General features: G+C 37.6%; 1 protein-coding gene across 1 annotated transcript in view; it reads left to right on the plus strand.

The window, feature by feature from the left end:
* RICTOR (RPTOR independent companion of MTOR complex 2) overlaps positions 1-17,777 on the plus strand; it is a 76,194-nt gene that overhangs the window by 23,632 nt on the left and 34,785 nt on the right. The window contains exons 4-15 of the mRNA XM_064641604.1: positions 399-463; positions 4,662-4,793; positions 5,753-5,816; positions 9,965-10,091; positions 10,950-11,119; positions 11,367-11,434; positions 12,511-12,578; positions 15,179-15,261; positions 15,912-15,999; positions 16,982-17,072; positions 17,177-17,243; positions 17,350-17,430. Of these exons, the coding sequence (XP_064497674.1) occupies positions 399-463; positions 4,662-4,793; positions 5,753-5,816; positions 9,965-10,091; positions 10,950-11,119; positions 11,367-11,434; positions 12,511-12,578; positions 15,179-15,261; positions 15,912-15,999; positions 16,982-17,072; positions 17,177-17,243; positions 17,350-17,430 (1,104 nt within the window). The remainder of the gene's footprint in view (positions 1-398; positions 464-4,661; positions 4,794-5,752; positions 5,817-9,964; positions 10,092-10,949; positions 11,120-11,366; positions 11,435-12,510; positions 12,579-15,178; positions 15,262-15,911; positions 16,000-16,981; positions 17,073-17,176; positions 17,244-17,349; positions 17,431-17,777) is intronic.

A 17,777-nucleotide genomic window follows, 5' to 3' on the forward strand; every position in this document is an offset into this window, starting at 1 on the left:
ACATGGCATTGGACCATCTGTGTCAGTCTTTGCTTCAAAATCCTCACCTGAGCCTGCTTGGATCCAGATGTGCTGTGACTTCAGTCATTTTTTATCTCTGCTCAGGTTACCAGTTGCCCAGCCAGCAATCTGGAGCTTAAAAACTTGACCAGTACACAGCTTACACAACTGTGCAACCTTTTCTTTGTATGAGAGGCCACAACTGTGTCTCAGTGTTTGATGTGCATAGGAACAGAATATGGACAACAGAAATTCTCAGACAAGTGTGAAGTTGGTACTTTTTTAATTGCTATGAATGAAATTTCTGAGGTTTATTTGGAAACATTTCCCAAAATCTGAAGTTTTGCACGGTCATTTTTAAAAAGCTATAAATAACAGGCATTTTCTTTTATTTCCAGCTTCTTTGTAATACTGGCCATGCTGAAGAAAAGCTAGGTTTTACCTATGACAGCATCATAATATGGTAAGTAGTAAGGAGCACTAGAGCAGTCCTAGGGAGCTTCAGTTGTTTTGGTGCAATTCAATAAACTTCATTTGTGCTTTTGAGCTAGCATTTTGTATTTACAGTGTGTTTGAAATTTCATAATGTAAGCATTGCAATGCAAATAGTTTAATGAGTAAAATCAGAAATACATTACTTTATTATGTTACTCATATATGTAAAAGTACCTCTAAATATTTCAGTACTTACAGAAAGCACTTTTAGTAAAAATGTACACCTACAAAATATGGAGCATACTCTTGATGTAGAATCAGGATTTTAAAGATCAATATTTTGTTATTTTGTTATGTGTATGTCTTTGTAGCATTGCTTTCCCTGCTACCAAACTGCTCTGTGTTTATACTCTTAAATGAAATTTCTGTTTATTTTGTGGCCGTTTTTGACAGTCCAGTGATGTGCATGTTTCCACATAGACATTGGTAAATTTGTCCTGAGGCTCAGCAGTGGTGGCAAAAACAACCACAACAAGATCTAGTATTTAATACATTTTTTGTGTTCTTTCAATTTGTTATCTCACTTAAGAAAAAAAGCTTAGAAAAGCTAATCACTCTTTAGGTAAAATGTTGGGAAATCTTGTGTAATTGCTTATGGAAATATTGTAAGTAATTTTCCTAAATAGAACTGGTGTCTTTATCTTTCTGGCTGGCTGTACTGTTTTCATTACATATCTCAATATTTAAATATAGTGATACATCCCTTTTTGGTGGCTTATTCTTTTGAATGTTGGATCTCATGATTGTGTTGTCCTTTGTAGTGGTTTCACTTTAATTGGTGTACACTTTCCTCATAAGGGAAAGTGGAGGGGCAGACACTGATCTCTTCTCTGTGCTGACCAGTGACAGGACCCGAGCAAACAGCACAAAGCTGTGTCAGGGGAGTTTAGATTCAGAGAAGGTTCTTCACCCAGAGGTGGTTGGGCATGGGAACAGGCTCCCCGCAGAAGTGGTCACAGCACCAAACCTGACAGAGTCCAAGAAGCATTTGGCCAACGCTCTCACATGGTGTGATTGTTGGGGCTGTCCTGTGCAGGGCCAGGAACTGGACTTGGTGATCCTTGATATCAAGAATACCCCTGCTGTCAGTACAGACTGGGGCATGAGCTGATTGAGAGCAGCCTTGTGGGTTGGTGAGAGGCTGGATATGAGTCAGCAGTCCCATGTCCAGTCTTGCAGCCCAGGTAGCCAACCGTGTCCTGGGCTGCATCCAAGGCAGTGTGTCCAGCAGGTCAAGCGAGATGGTTCTTCCCCTCTACTCTGGGGTCCCCAGCACCTGAAGGACATTGATCCTGTTGGAGCAAGTCCAAAGGAGGGCCACCAAAATGGTTAGAGAGGTAGAGCACCTCTGTTACGAGGAGAGGCTGAGAGAATTGGTTTTGTTCAGCCTGGAAAACAGAAGGCTTAGGGGTGACCTAATTGTGGTCATCCAGTCCCTAAATGGAGCCTACAAGAGAGACTGAGAGGAACTTTTTTATGCAGACAGATAGGGGCAGTAGGTTTAGGTTAGATATTAGGAGGAAGTTCTTTGCTATGAGGGTGGTGAGGCCCTGGAACAGGTTTCCCGGGGAAACTGTAGATGCCCCATCCCTGGAAGTGTTCAAGGCCAGGCTGGATGGAGCTCTGAGCAACCTGGGCTAGTGGAAGGCATCCCTGTCTGTGGCAGTGGGATCATTTTATGATTCTATGATTGATTTCGGTCTACAAATTAAGAATATCTTCCTCTTGTGAGTTGTAGAACAAGCTCTCAAAGCATTGATTTCTGTTGAGGAACTGTTTGTCTAAAGGTTGTTTTGGTCTGCCATTCAAGAAACATTTTCCTCTCAAATATAAAAGTAAAGTACTCTACTTGATGAGGGGAAGAAAAAGATCCAGAATTAATTTTTGCCTGTCCTAATGAGAAATGACATGGATAGCAACAACACCACTTGCATGAGTAATGGGTAACTTCTGCCCTAAAAGGAAACTGCTGAAGAGTCTTAAACTGGCATATCCAGAGCAGTTGTAAACTGTGAGGTAGATGTCCAAACAGGAAAAATACCACTGACTCTTACATATTCATCCCTCAGACTTTCACCTCTTCAAACATGCAAATCTAGAAATAAAGCAAAATGTCTGATGTAAAAAATACCTATTATCTGCTCAGCACAACTGAAGTTACTTACGTGCTTTTCTTGAATAACTTTGGAAATAAATATCTTCTCAAGTACACTTTTTCTTACAGGAATACTTTTTCTTAATGTCACAATATTGAAAATCTGTGTCTTATTTGCTTACAGCTCAGCTTAGAGTGGCACTCTTTTTATGTAAAGAATCTTATTTCATGTTACAGAAAAGATGGTCTTCCTAAAATAATTCCCTCCTTGGTGCTGAAAGTAATAATCAGTTCATCTTTATCTGCATATGACATTGCAGACCTTCTACTTTGTGTAGATATCACCTGGAATTAGGCTTCTGTTACAGTGACTTACGTAGCCAATTAATCACCAACAGACTCAAGAGACTTTTTGCCTTCCAGTAGCTGATTACCACACATCATGACCCTAGAATAAGAAAAAAATAAGCCATTAGTATAAGTAGAAATTCAGTCTCACTGGCTGAAGTATTTACATTCTTAGGTGCACAGTGAAAAATCCTACTAGAATATGTCACTGGGGGGTTGAGGATCCCTCCCCCACCTTCATGTGGTCAAGAAAGAGGGATGAATCTTTTGAGGGCCTTCAGAAGGACAGTGTGCCACTTACTGCTTTCAAACTCCATTTCTAGAGGTCTTCCATATCTTATTTCTTCTTACCTACTTTACTCAGCCTGTTAATTTTCTTGGACTAATATTGTACTCCGCTGTTTTGTCAAATAGCAAGTCACATACAGGTTTTGGTCATGTGTCATTTTATGGATGTACAAGCTGTTCTTTGGGGAAAAAAAATGGTTTGTGGCTTTTTCAGATTAGTATATGTAGCGGGTTGACCTTGGCCGGATGCAAGGTACCCGCTAAAGCCACTTTCTCACTCTCCCTCTGCAGCTGGACAGAGGAGAGGAGAAAAAAGCAATGAAGGATTCATGAGTTAAGAGCTGTGAGAGGCCACTTACTGATTGCCTTCATGGGCAAAACAGACTCAAAATGGGGATATTCTAACAGGATAAGAATCAAAGAGTGAGAAATAAAACAGTCTTAAAAGCACCTTCCCCCCACCCCTCCTTCCTTCCATGTTCTCCCTCCTCCCCCCCCAGTGGTGCAGGGGGATGGGGAATGGGAGTTATGGTCAGTTGTTGTTTCTACCACTGCTCAGGGAGAGGAGTCCTTCCCTTGATCCTGTGGGGTCCTTCCAATGGGGACAGTCCTTGATGGACCTCTCCAGCGTGAGTTCATCCCTCAGGCAACAGTTCTTCCCAAACTGCTGTCCCCTGAGTCACTCCTCCGTTGGGTGCAGTCCTTCACAAATGAGCTGTACTGATGTGGGTCCCCCACAGGGGCCGCAAGTCCTACCTGGGAAAAACCTGCTCCAGTGTGGGCTTCCCTCTCCACAGGCCTCAGGTCCCTGTCAGGACCCTGCTCCATCTTGGGCCTCCCACAGGGTCACAGCCTCCTTCATGCATCCACATGCATGGGCTCCTCCATGGGCTGCAGGTGGGTCTCTGCACCCCGATGGTCCCCCATGGGCTGCAGGGGCACAGCTGCTCCACCATGGTCTGCACCACGGGCTGCAGGGCCTCAGCTCCCGTGCCTGGAGCACCTCCTGCCCCTCCTTCTGCACTGACCTTGGCGTGTGCATTGTTGTTCCCATGTTGTCACTCCGCTCTTCCCTGGCTGGAGTTTCTTCTGTGAAACAATCTTCTTTTCTTCAATATGTTATCACAGAGGCATTACTATTACTCCTGACTGGCTTGACCTTGGCCAGCGGCCGGAAGTCCATCCTGGAGCTGGCTGGAATTGGCTCCATGGGACAGGGGAAGCTTCTGGCAGCTTCTAACAGAAGCCACCCCTGTAGTCCCTCTGCTACCAAACCCAGCCACAGAAACCCACAGTATATTATCTATATCTGCTGACAAGGCTTCTAGGCTGCACATGGAAGTATCTCAAATGAGTAGGTAGTAGCTGCATGTCAGATGATGAAGTCTACCTACTGCTTATTAGTTATTTGTCCCTCTTGTTTTCTTCATTTTAGTCTGAGGTTAGCTTTACTGAATGAGGCAAAAGAGGTGCGAGCAGCAGGATTGCGAGCCCTCCGCTATCTTATTCGAGACTCCAGTATTCTCCAGAAGGTGCTAAAGCTGAAAGTGGATTATTTGATAGCCAGGTAATTTTTCTCTTTCTTCATGTTTTAAATTGCACAGTTGTGAATCACTTGCTTTTTCACGGTTGAGACAGGTGAGAAAAGTGTTTTCATATTTTCTTACATTCTTAATAAGCAGTTTTATAAAAGCCATTTTTCTTCAATAGAAGTCTATTTCATCACAACATCTAATCCAAATAAAATTTTGTCCTAATACATGATATACTACGAGTAATCTAAAGAATTTTTTCCATCATAAATGACATTAATCATAAATTAATGAGATTGAAATACCAATAATTTTCATGTCTTAAGTTGTTGTATGTGAGTTGTTTAATTCTTTGTATTATCACAGTGCTTTGGAACCTGCAGTACAAATTCAGGGCTAAAAAGTAGTTCATGCCAAAGAACTTGTAGTCTAAGTATAACCAATGACACAACGGAATAATACCAAAGGGCAAACCAATAGTGAGACAGTAAGATCAGCATGATGAATAGATGTAAATACTTGCAATGGTAGTGCCTTCTGTATTAAAATTTTTGGATTCAATATACTGATAGAGGTGTGTGTGAATTTTTGTTTGCAGATATACACATATAATTTTAGTGTGCTGTTTAATTTTGTTTGAGCAAAAGGCTTTTCTAATCTGAGAACTCACAAAATGTGTTGATATGAATCATTACAAATACTTGGTTTAGTCTCATTTGCAAATGACAAATGCTAGCTCAGACAAATGCTTTGCCATTGTATATTTGAGAACATTCTACTGACTTAATTATAATGAGGATAACTGAAAAAAAATAAAGCAAAGCTAAGTGACCTATCATAATGAGTACGTTTGCTGAAATGCATAGTTTTTAAACAGTAAGTCAATTCTTTTTCTTCTGTTTGTTCATGTGCATAAATATTAACATGACTTGTTAACAGTTAAGGTGAAAGTTACTGTTGTTATAAACAAAATGTGTTTTTTGACTTATTTTAGGTGCATTGACATACAACAGAGTAATGAAGTAGAAAGAACACAAGCACTTCGATTAGTCAGAAAGGTAAAATCTGATATGTATGGTGCTATCAGCTGTGCCAGTCCGTTGTGCTGACTTCTATTTTTTTCCATCAAGAGTGTTTTTTCACATACCTTACCTTACATGGGAAGAAATTATAGATTTAGATAATTTGAATATGGATAATTTAAAAGACAAAATGAAAGTAATGAAGAGACTTGTTTTGATTTTAATATTTTACCATTTAGAATCTTGCTGATTGTCCTTTGATAGAAGTCATACTGGATGAGATTTGGGAAAAACTTACCGAGGAGTGAATGCAAGGGCATAAGAACAATATTATGTTTCATCTAGTGACTTGACTTCATTGTAGTCTGTTTAAGCATCTGTGAGTCAAGGATGGGAGATTTTCTGCCATTTGAGGAATGAGACAAATTTGCATCACTGTGGTAATCAGTTAAAGAATGCTTATAGCCTTATTGCTTTATTCGTAGAGGTTGATGCTACCCATGGGCATTTTTTTCTCAGATAGTCAATAAGACATGGTTAGTCTATGATGGTTACTGCACTGTGTACCCATGTATACGAGATGTTTGAAGCTATGGTAGCTACATTTTCAAGTTCATCCTTGAGAAATTGGCGTATACAGCTACTAAATGTATTTTCTTCAGTGAAGAAAGTCCACGAAGTGCTGGACTTCACTATTCTTTATCGTTCGTACATTCTTCAACTGACCTAAAAAGATTCAAGTCTGAAGTAGTTGGAAGAATTGTTCCTTGGGAGCACTGTGTATTTACAGTATATATATATAGTTTTAAAATATGGAAGTTTTCTGTATGATTTCTTTTCTTGTAATAAGCTCCTTTGGTTTCTGTCTTACAGAAAAAAACCAGTATAGTTGATTAACAATTGTGCCAAAAAAGAGGGGTTTAAATCTTAAACACTGGCCTCCACCTCCAAACCCGAACAAATGAACAAGAAAACAACCATAATGGAACGGGTCCTTGAGAAAGTTTCAATTTATAAAAGTTTTTGCTAATCTACTTTGAAATAAAGAGTTTCAATGTAAAGTCAGAATAACTGAAATCTGAAGATGGAGTGGAAACACGTTTATAATCGGTTTTATTTGGGTCAGAAATTTGTCCTCATTATTCCTGGGCTTTTTTGAGTATTTCCTACTTGAGTAAAAGCTTCTGTCTTGCATGAAAGAAGAGACAGCAAGAGAATCAAATCCATTAGTTTCATTTGAAAAAATTATGTTCATAGATAAACATTAGAGAAATTATACAGCTGACCACCAGTCCTTTTTTTTGTCCATCATTGTGGCAGGGTACTGTGCGTGCACCAGGTGTGTGCATCAGATGTACCGGCTGTACAGGGATGCTTGTGGTTCCTTGACACTGAGAACTGTGTTGATGAAAGGTGTTTTCTGCCATCTCATGCTACCTACAACATTCTTTTTTCTTGAAAGACAATCTCAGACAAACGAAAACCCCACACAACCTGGCTACCAGTAAAGTTAACAGTTTTTTCATGTGCTATTTAGGCTACAGCAGCTAAACATGCCTTTGCCATAGGTTAGTCAGTACTTGAGAGACTCTAACAAGGAATACTGTGACACACTTCCTGGATGGCACGCTCTGTATTTTCACACTTCTTATTACCCTGCTCTTACCTTTTTGTCACCTCTGTCTTCATCTCCCTCAATTTCTCAGGCTCAAGTGGCTTGATGCCAGGATTCCTAAAAGATCATATAAAGGTCTAGAGGAGGAGAATGAATGGCAAATAAGGCAAACAAAGCTAACTTAATTTGTGCAGTAGATAATTTACTGTGAGCCATGAAGGAGCTGAACTGGGTTTTTTCAGCATCACAGAACTATTGTTTTCAGTTTTCTGAATGCAATTCTTTGGTAGCAAAAGTACCTATATGAGAATAGCAGAGATTAAATTAAAACATTTTCTCACTCTCCTGTCTTCATAGAGTAGAAGAACAAAATATAAAATATTAATACTCGTTTCTGAGTTTAGAAAAGGCACTTAATAATAAATTTATTTAAAACTGTGCAGGTTAAAGTAGTAGAGGAAGATAAAAACAATTTCCTACTAAGAGCTTTACAATTTAGTAATGTCTTCAACCATGAAAAGGATGGCATGAAGTTGCTCTGGGAAGTGTTTTTCTACCTAACAGAAGTCAATAACACAATTTTTTTTTTAAAGTAGTAGGCAGGGTGTTTTCCTGTTAAAGCAGAAGTCAGGGTTAGATGCAATATGAACCACCTTCTTTCTTCCTGTTTTTTAAAGGAATCTTAAGAGACCAAATTTGTAGTCTTTATTATTATTTCATGATAGCTACTTGTAAGTAGCTCTGCATTACCTGTCATTTAGTCTTTAGAACTGCATTCTAATACCTAGCGCAGATACAAATACAAAAATTTGTTATTCTGCTAATGTATTTGGAATTGATTATTAAAATAAGTCTTTCGTTCTCATGTCTTAAAACCGAAGAAGGCAATGAAGCAGAATAGCGTTAAGAGGCTGCTTGTGTCCTCTCACTAAGTACATGTCAGTATCAGTAGGAAACAGATTACAGTTTTACAGTACACCCATTTTATTACTAATTCTTGTTTCTTCATGCCATTGTAAAACTGAAAGACTGTGTGGGTGGGGAGGAATTTGTTTTTAATTTAGAGTCCTGTCTTAAAGCTTCCTGTTTTGTTGGCATTAACATTATGTATAACAAGAAATTTCTCAAAAACATGTCTTAAAAGTAAATTTTTTAAAACTCTTCCAATATATTGGTCATTGAGATTGATCTCATTTTAACATCCGTGCAAAAAAAGGTAAAAAATTAATCGCCTTTGAACAAGTATCTATAACACATCAAAGGCAGATGTAAAATGAATATAGGACAAAACATTCTTTTGAGATATAATGAAGATTTTGTTGTAAACGGAGGGGATGATAAACCCATGGAAAACTAGCCCTGAGTTTTTAGGTGCTTGATGGAAATTGAGTATTTTTGTACATCTCACTTTTAGTGGGAAAAAAAGTGACATGGTTGAGTGGGCTATAAAACATTGTGTTGTTCCCTTTTTAAGCAGTCAGACAAAAACCTGCTTCCTCCTTAGTGATACATCTGTTTAGTGGTATTCTTGTTCCATAGTAGAGAGTATATGTATATTTAATTTTCACAAATTGAAAAAATGTGGAGAAGCTACTCAGCCTTTGTAATCAAAGCCCCGCTTGGGGGATGGTGAAGAGTTGGTGGTACTGGTTGTTTGTTTTGGAGTGGTTTTCTTGGCTTTTAATGTGTGCACAGGGTCTTGGTCCTTCATCTGGTGTGAATTCTGAGTATACCAAACTAGTAGCTGAGGGTTTCCATGGCGCAGAACATCCTCAGTAGTATAAATGAGCATTGGCTATTAAATCTGTTTTTCTATTCTGTCTCAGATTTATTTTAAGTATTTTTTAGTTGAAGAACGACCTCATTAATGGACACAGGTGTTATTTCCATCTTTGCTTTTCCATTTAGCATGTTTAAAGTGTGTGTGGTCTTCTTTTGCTATATCTCTATAACTTATGATGAAGATTAATTACGTTGCAGTTCTAGGACGATCAGGTACTGTGCAAAAGAATATAGGGGTGTTACTGATAGTTGCATTCCAAATACTGTTAGCAGCTGCTTCTGTTGCCTGTCTTTTTTTTGATTTTGCAGCAGTCTAAGGATATCTCTACAATACAGGAGATGCTAGTCTTGGCTAATTAAACAGTTGAGTAGGTATTGAATAATCTGCTGCAGTATGAATGAATCTTCTACATGAATTTGTAATCTACTCTGTGTCATTGGATAGTGTTCTTTGTCATAAAGAAATTATCGAAAACAGCTATGCAAAATGTAGTCATAATTCTAATTGCAATAGTCATCTTTTAACTCTTTCTTATTAAGATAAAATAATATAAAAATAAACAACTGGAGCGAGAAGAGAATACTAAAGTAAATTGACAGATGAATTGGCATTGAAATTCAGTTTAGGAGCAAAAGAAATAGTTATGAGGATTCACCCAATAAACCAAGTAATAGACGGAGTGGTCTGTCTAATTGTATGTAGGAAACAGAATGCTGGTGAATTTATGAGTGTATTTAGAGAAATATTATGAAGAAACCAGAGGGCTTTTTCTTTCTTTTTTGGCAGATGATCACTGTGAATGCTTCATTGTTCCCCAGTTCTATAACTAATTCTTTGATAGCAGTTGGAAACGATGGTCTTCAAGAAAGAGATAGAATGGTTCGAGCATGCATAGCCATTATCTGTGAACTAGGTAAGGTGATTTTTCTTAATTAGTTTTCAGTTTTGATGGGGTTGTCATTAGCAGTATTTGTTTAATAATTAATTAGTTGTCAAGAGTTCTTAATGTCAGTTTCATGGATTTTTGCAATTAACATGATATGAACAAAAATTACTTAAAATCCCTTTAAGAATAGTACCTGAAGGTTTCAGGTGCTCTTCTTTGCATTAAGATATGCCAATTTTTTATTTACCCTAAAAACATTTCTGTACTGCAGTTAGTGTTTCTTAAACTAATGGATTGGAAGTAGGGAGAATTCCATACACAAGATGCTGACAAATTTACAGAAGTTCAGAGAATTACAAGACATTTTCTTTTAAAAAATTCCTGGAGTGGTTGCTGTAGTTAACTGGCTTCTGGAAGTCAGTATTTGTGTCCCTGTTTAAAGGCTATCTGGACAGTGGTTTATACTAACTCCCTAGACTTTCATTTGTGTGCTGATTTTTGAAGTTTTTCTATAGTCAGTCAGAGGGAAATAACTTCAGCAATATTTTCAAGATACGAACTTCTGTTTTAAAGAAATAAACGATAAGTTACTGTTATATTCTAGTCTGTCCAGTGGGGAAATCCAGAAACTACCACATGGAAACTTGGTTGGAATTAAGTTAGGACATGGCCACATGGTGGATACTGACCAGTATTTTTGTGTTTGATAAATTAATCCAAAATCTCTATTTATTGTCAACCAGTTCCATTAAAAGCTTTATATGTGCCTCAGCGGTGTTCAGGAAGGATAAGATTTATATACTGAAGTGATGACAAGTTTATCATATGCCATGAAATGTTTTCTTTCCTATCACTGGCCAAAATGACGTGTTTGTCTTTATTTAGCACTTCAGAATCCCGAGGTGGTGGCTCTTCGGGGTGGTTTAAGTACCATCTTGAAAAATGTGATTGATTGTCAGCTAAGCCGAATAAATGAGGCTCTGATAACTACAGTTTTGCACCTCATTAATCATCCAAAGACCCGACAGTATGTGCGAGCAGATGTAGAATTAGAGGTGGGTGCAGTTTTACTTGTTTAGAGACAGAAATTAAACATTGTATTGGTAATGAAAATATTTCATTTTGTCTCAGATTTCATCCTCTGTGTTAGTGCACAGTGTTTAAAATATAATATTTTAGGCTAAGAGCCTAAGAAATATAAAGCAGCAATAATATGATGGTTTGGAGTGGGACTGAGGAAAGGACAACAGCGATTTAACTGTATTTTCATATGAAAATAATGTATGTCTTTCTTTTGTTTAGCGAATTTTAGCCCCTTACACAGATTTTCACTACAGGCATAATCCAGACACAGCAGAAGGACAACTCAAGTAAGTGTTAGTGCTGCAACTTGTGCTCCCAGTTATATTGGAGTTAGGCTATTCTTCTTTCCAAATACTAATTTTCTTGAAGTTGAATACAGTAGCCTAAAGTGCCAATTCCTAAAATACTGTTAAGCATTTAAGAATTAAAAGGGCTTGATTTGCCTAGAGAAGAGAGGGTTGGGGGACACCCTCTCTGGAATAGCAGACTTTTTAATACTTATGAAGATGTTATCAAGAAGATGTAGTGTGGCCCTTCATGGTGGCGAAAGGTGGAAGGACAAGAAGCAACAGAGAGAAATTGAAGCAAGAGAGATTTCAACTTCATATGAGGGTAGCAGGGGGATTATTTTCTGTGAGGCCAGTCAAGAGTTAGAACAGGCTGTCCAGAGAGATCCTGCAGCCTTCATTGTTAAGAGTTTAAGAGCCAACTGGATAAAGCCTTGAGTGTTTTACTGGTTTCAAGCTGAATTACAGAAGGCTTATATAGTTCCCACAGCTCTAGTTACTGTAAAAGGCATGTGTAATCCACACTGCATTTGCTAAGTTCTTTCAGGGTGGTTGAGCTAAATGACCTTTAAAGATCCCTTCCAAAGCAAACCATTCTATGATTCTATAACCTGGCTTGGTTTGATAACTGTCAACTTCTTTGTGCAGGAATTTCGACTAGAGAGAGATCTGAGATTGCTTCCGACTTGAATTTTTCAGGCTTTTTTAATTGTCAGATGGGCTTAGAAGCGTAGGTCTGGGAAACTGAATAAGGTCCAATCTTTATGTCCCTTCTGTAGACCCACTGTCAGTGGAGGTGCAGAGTGATTCACCTGACCCCATATAGGTGTTTACTTTTTGATGTTATCCTCCTGTGGAAACTCCCCTGGAAGAGGAAGAGTAACAATACTTAAAAATTCTAAACTTTTTTGTGTGTATATACATTGTGTAAATACATATGCATACATGAAATATTTCTCTTACTCTGGATTTTGTCCCCCATCTAAAATATCAATTAACTACCTTTAACTTGCTATGTTAGTAACACTGTTTTCTAGTAATTACCTGCATTGTGACATTTGTTGTTTTAATTACAGAGAGGACAGAGAAGCACGGTTCCTAGCTAGTAAAATGGGAATAGTGGCAGCATTTCGATCATGGGCAGGTAAGATTTGTTTACTTGTTTGAAGCTGGATAATTGGAAGGGTGATTTTACTTTCCAGTATAAATGATGCAAAATCTGTGTCATTTGATGTTTCTAATTTCTATCAGTACCTTTCTACAATGAATTGATACTGTAAAATTGGAGGACACATAGATAGTTTTCTTTGACTATAACATGGCACAGCTTTTTCCCTCCCTGTATAGAATACCTTATGAGTTGTATCTTGATGGTCGTACTTGACATTTAATGGGTGACAGGATGTTTAAAGTAATATCATATTATAAAAATTTGCCTTTAAGATAGTTCTGCCACTGTAAATGAGAAATGTCTATGTTAAGAGATACTGACAGAATTTAGTTTCATTAGCACCTGCTTTTACGAGCTGCCATAGCTTAAGAGAATTTGCAAGTGGATATACGTTGCAATTTTTCATGTAGAAAACATTTCTAAATCAAAAAATAGAGTTTTTTAATGTTTTTAAATTCTTTCTCTGCAATATTACAATATCTAAAATGAACGTACTGCTTAGGGACTGCTAATTTTTTTAGTCAAGACTGTGTCTTGCAAATTTTAACTAAATCAGTTAATATAACCATTTACCAAAATTTTGAGTTGGAATTTTGCAGGCTATACTTAGAAAAGATTCAGGCTCTTTTTTCACACTTTTTGATTTAATTTTTAAAGCTCTGAAAATGATCACTGAGTTTAATTTTAATATCCCAAGTATCCTCCAAGTTTCTTATGTGTTCTTTCATGTTTGGAAGCTTGAGACAACTTTGAAACTTCTAGGAAACAGTTTCTGATAGGAGTGTTGCTCCATCTTCCTGTACTCAGGCACTTAGAACTTAAAGCCTGTGCCTGAAAGTGCAAGTGACTGAAGAAACAATTGTCCTGGAATATGTTACTTGTTGTGGCACTCGTGCTGTTAACATGTTCATCCAATTTTATATGATTTGTTATGTTGGAGACTAATGTCTTAGATATTCTTACTACAAAAGTGTCCTTATGCTGTCAACCTTTGAAAAGGACATGCTTTGGGGTGTTGTTGTTTTTGTTTTGACTTCTTCTGTGTGTTTTTTCACCTGTCTGTTTATTTGCCATATACTGCTGTTCTATTCTGCTTATTTACCAGTCTGTGTTCTTCTTCTGTGCTGATGGTTACAACATGCTTTATGCTCATGTGTGATCCTGTCCTTAGAGACAAAACTGGGGCATGGAGCAATGACTGCACGCACCCAAATCTATTCCTGCATTGCAGCTGGGATGTGGCTACTGTACGCTCTTGCAAAAGGCCTCTGAGGTGCACCATGGCCCTTAGTGTGTCTAAGATGCCACATGTGCATATCTGAAGTTTTTGTGGCTTGTAATTTTCAAAATTGAGAACTTTCTTCAAGTTCCTATGAAGCACACCGTGGAAGTTAAATTTCTATTAGTGAAAATAAGTAGATGAGTAGGTGATATTTTCATCTCTCAGTCCTTTTTAAGAGCTCTGATTGGCCAATGGTGATATGGGGATGATGGGGGACTTCCTGAGGTGCAGGTTGATGGAGGACCTATGTCTTCTTTAAGCTGACTTCCAGTCCAAAGAGCTCAGCAGCATCTGCAAAGCAGGATGTTAAACGCTGCAGAGCTGCTTCTGTGTGGGCAACAAGGGCGGCGTCATCAGCATAAAGCAGCTCCCGGACAAGATGGTTTAAGGTCTTAGTGTGGGCCTTCAGTCACCTTAAATTGAATAGGCTTCCATCAGTACGGTGTCTTGCTCTATGGTGAACTTGCCACTGGCTGCCGCATGAGAGGAGCCCCGAAGAAAAGATACAAGGACTCCCTGAAACAACATCTCAGCCTTGGCCAGATTGATCACCATAACTGGTCTACTCTGGCCTCAAATCGGGAGGCCTGGAGACACACCATCTATAACACAGCTGTCTCCTTTGAGAACACACACAGGATCACTCTTGAGGAAAAAAGGCAACGCAGAAAGAACCGTGTCTTGCAGAATACACCATCTAAGGAGTCTTTCTGCTGTGCCTTTTGCAATCGGATATGTCTGTCACGTATTGGCCTCATAAGCCACCAGTGTGCCTGTAGCAAATGTGGATAGAGCCTTCCCAAATCTTCGTTCGCGAAGCCTAGCCATGATTACTTTTTAAAGAATAACAGTTTGAGTTTGTTTATGGTATCTGAGACAAAAAAGTGGGAAAATCTAGATTATTTTTGTTAATTTAAAGTTGCATTTTGTAGAAATTTGTTTGTTTTTTGGATAGTGTAATTTCTGTAAGTTTAATTTGTTCTGTGAAATCTGAAGAGAAGTAGTCAAGGAAATGAACAAGGTTACTGTCTTTGCAGCCACCTTTAATGAAGAGACTGCATAAACTGAGGCTGAAAATCAGTGTGAGCTTTAAGTGATATGCTGTAACTTGAAAAATTTGAAGGTTCTCCCTATTAATATTGAAATTTTAAACTAACAGAGTAAAATAGAGTTTAAAACATGCAAATTTTAGGAGAGACTTTTATCTAATGTTAAATCTACTGTGTTGAAACATCTGGAGATGAGCACTGGTCTCTTGGGGGAATATTATTCTATATTTAATGTTTTCTAGGTATTATCAGCCTGTGCAAACCTGGAAATTCTGGGATTCAATCTCTTATTGGGGTACTCTGTATACCAAATATGGAAATACGGGTAGGTAGTAAATATTTATTACTGATGTAGGCATAATATTGAATGTTTTAATTTACATATTCTAGCTTTCTAACAGTTCAGTAAACACAGACTTCACAGTTATGAGACCACAATCCTCAAGTTCATTTAACTCCCGAATTCAAGTCTGTAATTCCATTACAAAATTCCTCCGAGAATGGGAAGCAGAGCATGTATTCTGAGAAAATGGAGGAGAGAAAAGTACAGGAATTAATCATTACTGTGCTCCCAAATCAAAGGAAGTTTGCAATAGCGCAGTTACAAGCTTAAAGCATAGTAATCAGAGTTGAATCCAAGGGAAATAAAAACATTTCTTCACAAATTAAAACTATTAACCAATGAAGTTGATGGTGCCAACTGTGTTCTAAAAATCTGCAATCCAAGTAGTCTGAACTTCTATAGAATTCACAGTGATAATAAGGTACAGTTCAAAAGTAAGAAAGCCACATCTTCTCTTCTTCAGATTATTTCAGTTTATGAAAAAAGGAACAATTGCACAAATACACAAATGCAACACATACACCAGTTTTAGCACTCTATAAAAAATCTCAACTTCAGTATTAATAGTGAAAGTAAGGACAATTTTTCTGTACATCTCTAACATGCATGTTGTGGGGTTTTTTTTTTGGTAGCGAGGCCTGCTTGAAGTTCTCTATGATATATTTCGCCTTCCTCTTCCTGTTATCGCAGAAGAGTTTATTGAGGCGCTTCTCAGTGTAGGTAGGTATTTAAAACAGGTCACTTAAGAATTCTGTCTATTAAGCTTCTCTGCAAATTTGAAACTTTCACTGTTTCCTCTGTATTGTCAATTGCCTTATTATTTTATCTCTGAATTCATTGAGTACTCAGAAGTCCTCTTTAAAATCCTTTATCAACTGTTAAGTGTAAAGTTTGATAAAAGATCAGCAGTGGAGTGTAGTTAGGCATTTACACAAAGGATTGTGTAAACATATCTCTACAAATTAGACTTCTTTGGACTGTCACAAGTATTTATAATGCAGATGTGTTAGTGAATGTTACAGAAAAGTTGTTATTCAATTTTTTCTATATACCGTGTATCTGCTAGCTATCCCCACTGCACCTTACCAAACTTTTGCTTTTTCAAGGGCAAGTGCATGTTTTTTTATGTCTTTATATTTAACTGAGTTAGTATTTTATCTTTAGAATTACTCCTTGTAAACCCAAGATTATTCTCTGCTTTGTCCCTCAGTGCGAAAGTATGAGCCCAAAAGGAGCAAGTTTCAGCCTTTAGTGTTCCCGCAATTCTCCTTTTCAAACTCTGATTACAAATGTTTTGTCATGCAATTGATTATAAAAACTTAATCCTTTTTCCAAGTTTATAAGTAAATAAATCATTCTTTGTTGCAAACTTGCTACTTCAATATATGGACATATACTGTAAAATTTTAGGTCCTAATCGTATTTTCTGTTAAACAAGTTTAATGGGTTTATGAATTGGAAATGTCATTATTTTGGTTGACTCTTAGATACAGTCTTTATCCTAGCTATCAAGGTATGCTTGCTTTGTTCAGGAATGTGGGTTAGATGTATTGTTAAAGATCCCTTCCGACAAAATTTTTTGATATTTGAAACTGAGGTAACATTTGCTGGCAAGGATTATTATTTACCTACTGACAGCCATTAAAATAACACTATGAAAGCCAGTGTTATAGTTACCTTTGTCCATATTTTCTTGTTATAGATCCAGGCAGGTTTCAAGACTGCTGGAGACTTTCTGATGGCTTTGTAGCTGCTGAAGCTAAAACCGTATTACCCCATCGAGCCAGGTCAAGGTGAGGATTTAATGAACTCAGTCTAAACATCTTTTCTTGTTTTGTTTTTTGGTGGTGTTGACGAAATACTTCCTGTTTTCTGGCATACTTTTTTTTCTCCTCAGACCTGATCTCATGGATAATTACTTGGCATTAGTGCTTTCAGCTTTTATTACCAATGGACTTCTAGAGGTAACTAATGACTTTGAGTTTGAATAGATGCTTGCTACTTTTTTCCTATAAGCATTCAAATAAGATGTTACACATTAATGTTGTAATATTTTTTAACTTTTTGAAGGGTCTGGTTGAAGTGATCACGAGTAGCGATGACCATGTGTCTGTTAGAGCAACTATCCTTTTGGGAGAACTTTTGCATATGGTAAGTAAAACTTGTTGTAATTACTTGCAAATAGATATTTACTATCGTAGCTATTATAATATTGAATTTGTATTTCAAGCCTGGAACATGTAGTTTTCATCTGAATAGTGGATTAGTTTACATTGCATCCTTTGCCATTTCATGTATTAAAAACAGTATTAATCAATAGAAAGACTGTTTGGAAAGAATCGGAAGTGCTAGGGGTTCTGATCCAAGGATAGTCTCCAGCTCTGCCTCTCACCACTGCTCTTCCTTGCCGTAGTAACCAGTTATATTTTAAGCTGGAATCCTGCAAACTCACCTATCGGTTACTGTGTTTGGGAAAAGGACCATTGGTGATTTTTCCT

The sequence above is a fragment of the Pseudopipra pipra genome, chromosome Z, assembly GCF_036250125.1.
Source record: "Pseudopipra pipra isolate bDixPip1 chromosome Z, bDixPip1.hap1, whole genome shotgun sequence".
NCBI classification, from domain to species: Eukaryota; Metazoa; Chordata; class Aves; order Passeriformes; family Pipridae; genus Pseudopipra; species Pseudopipra pipra.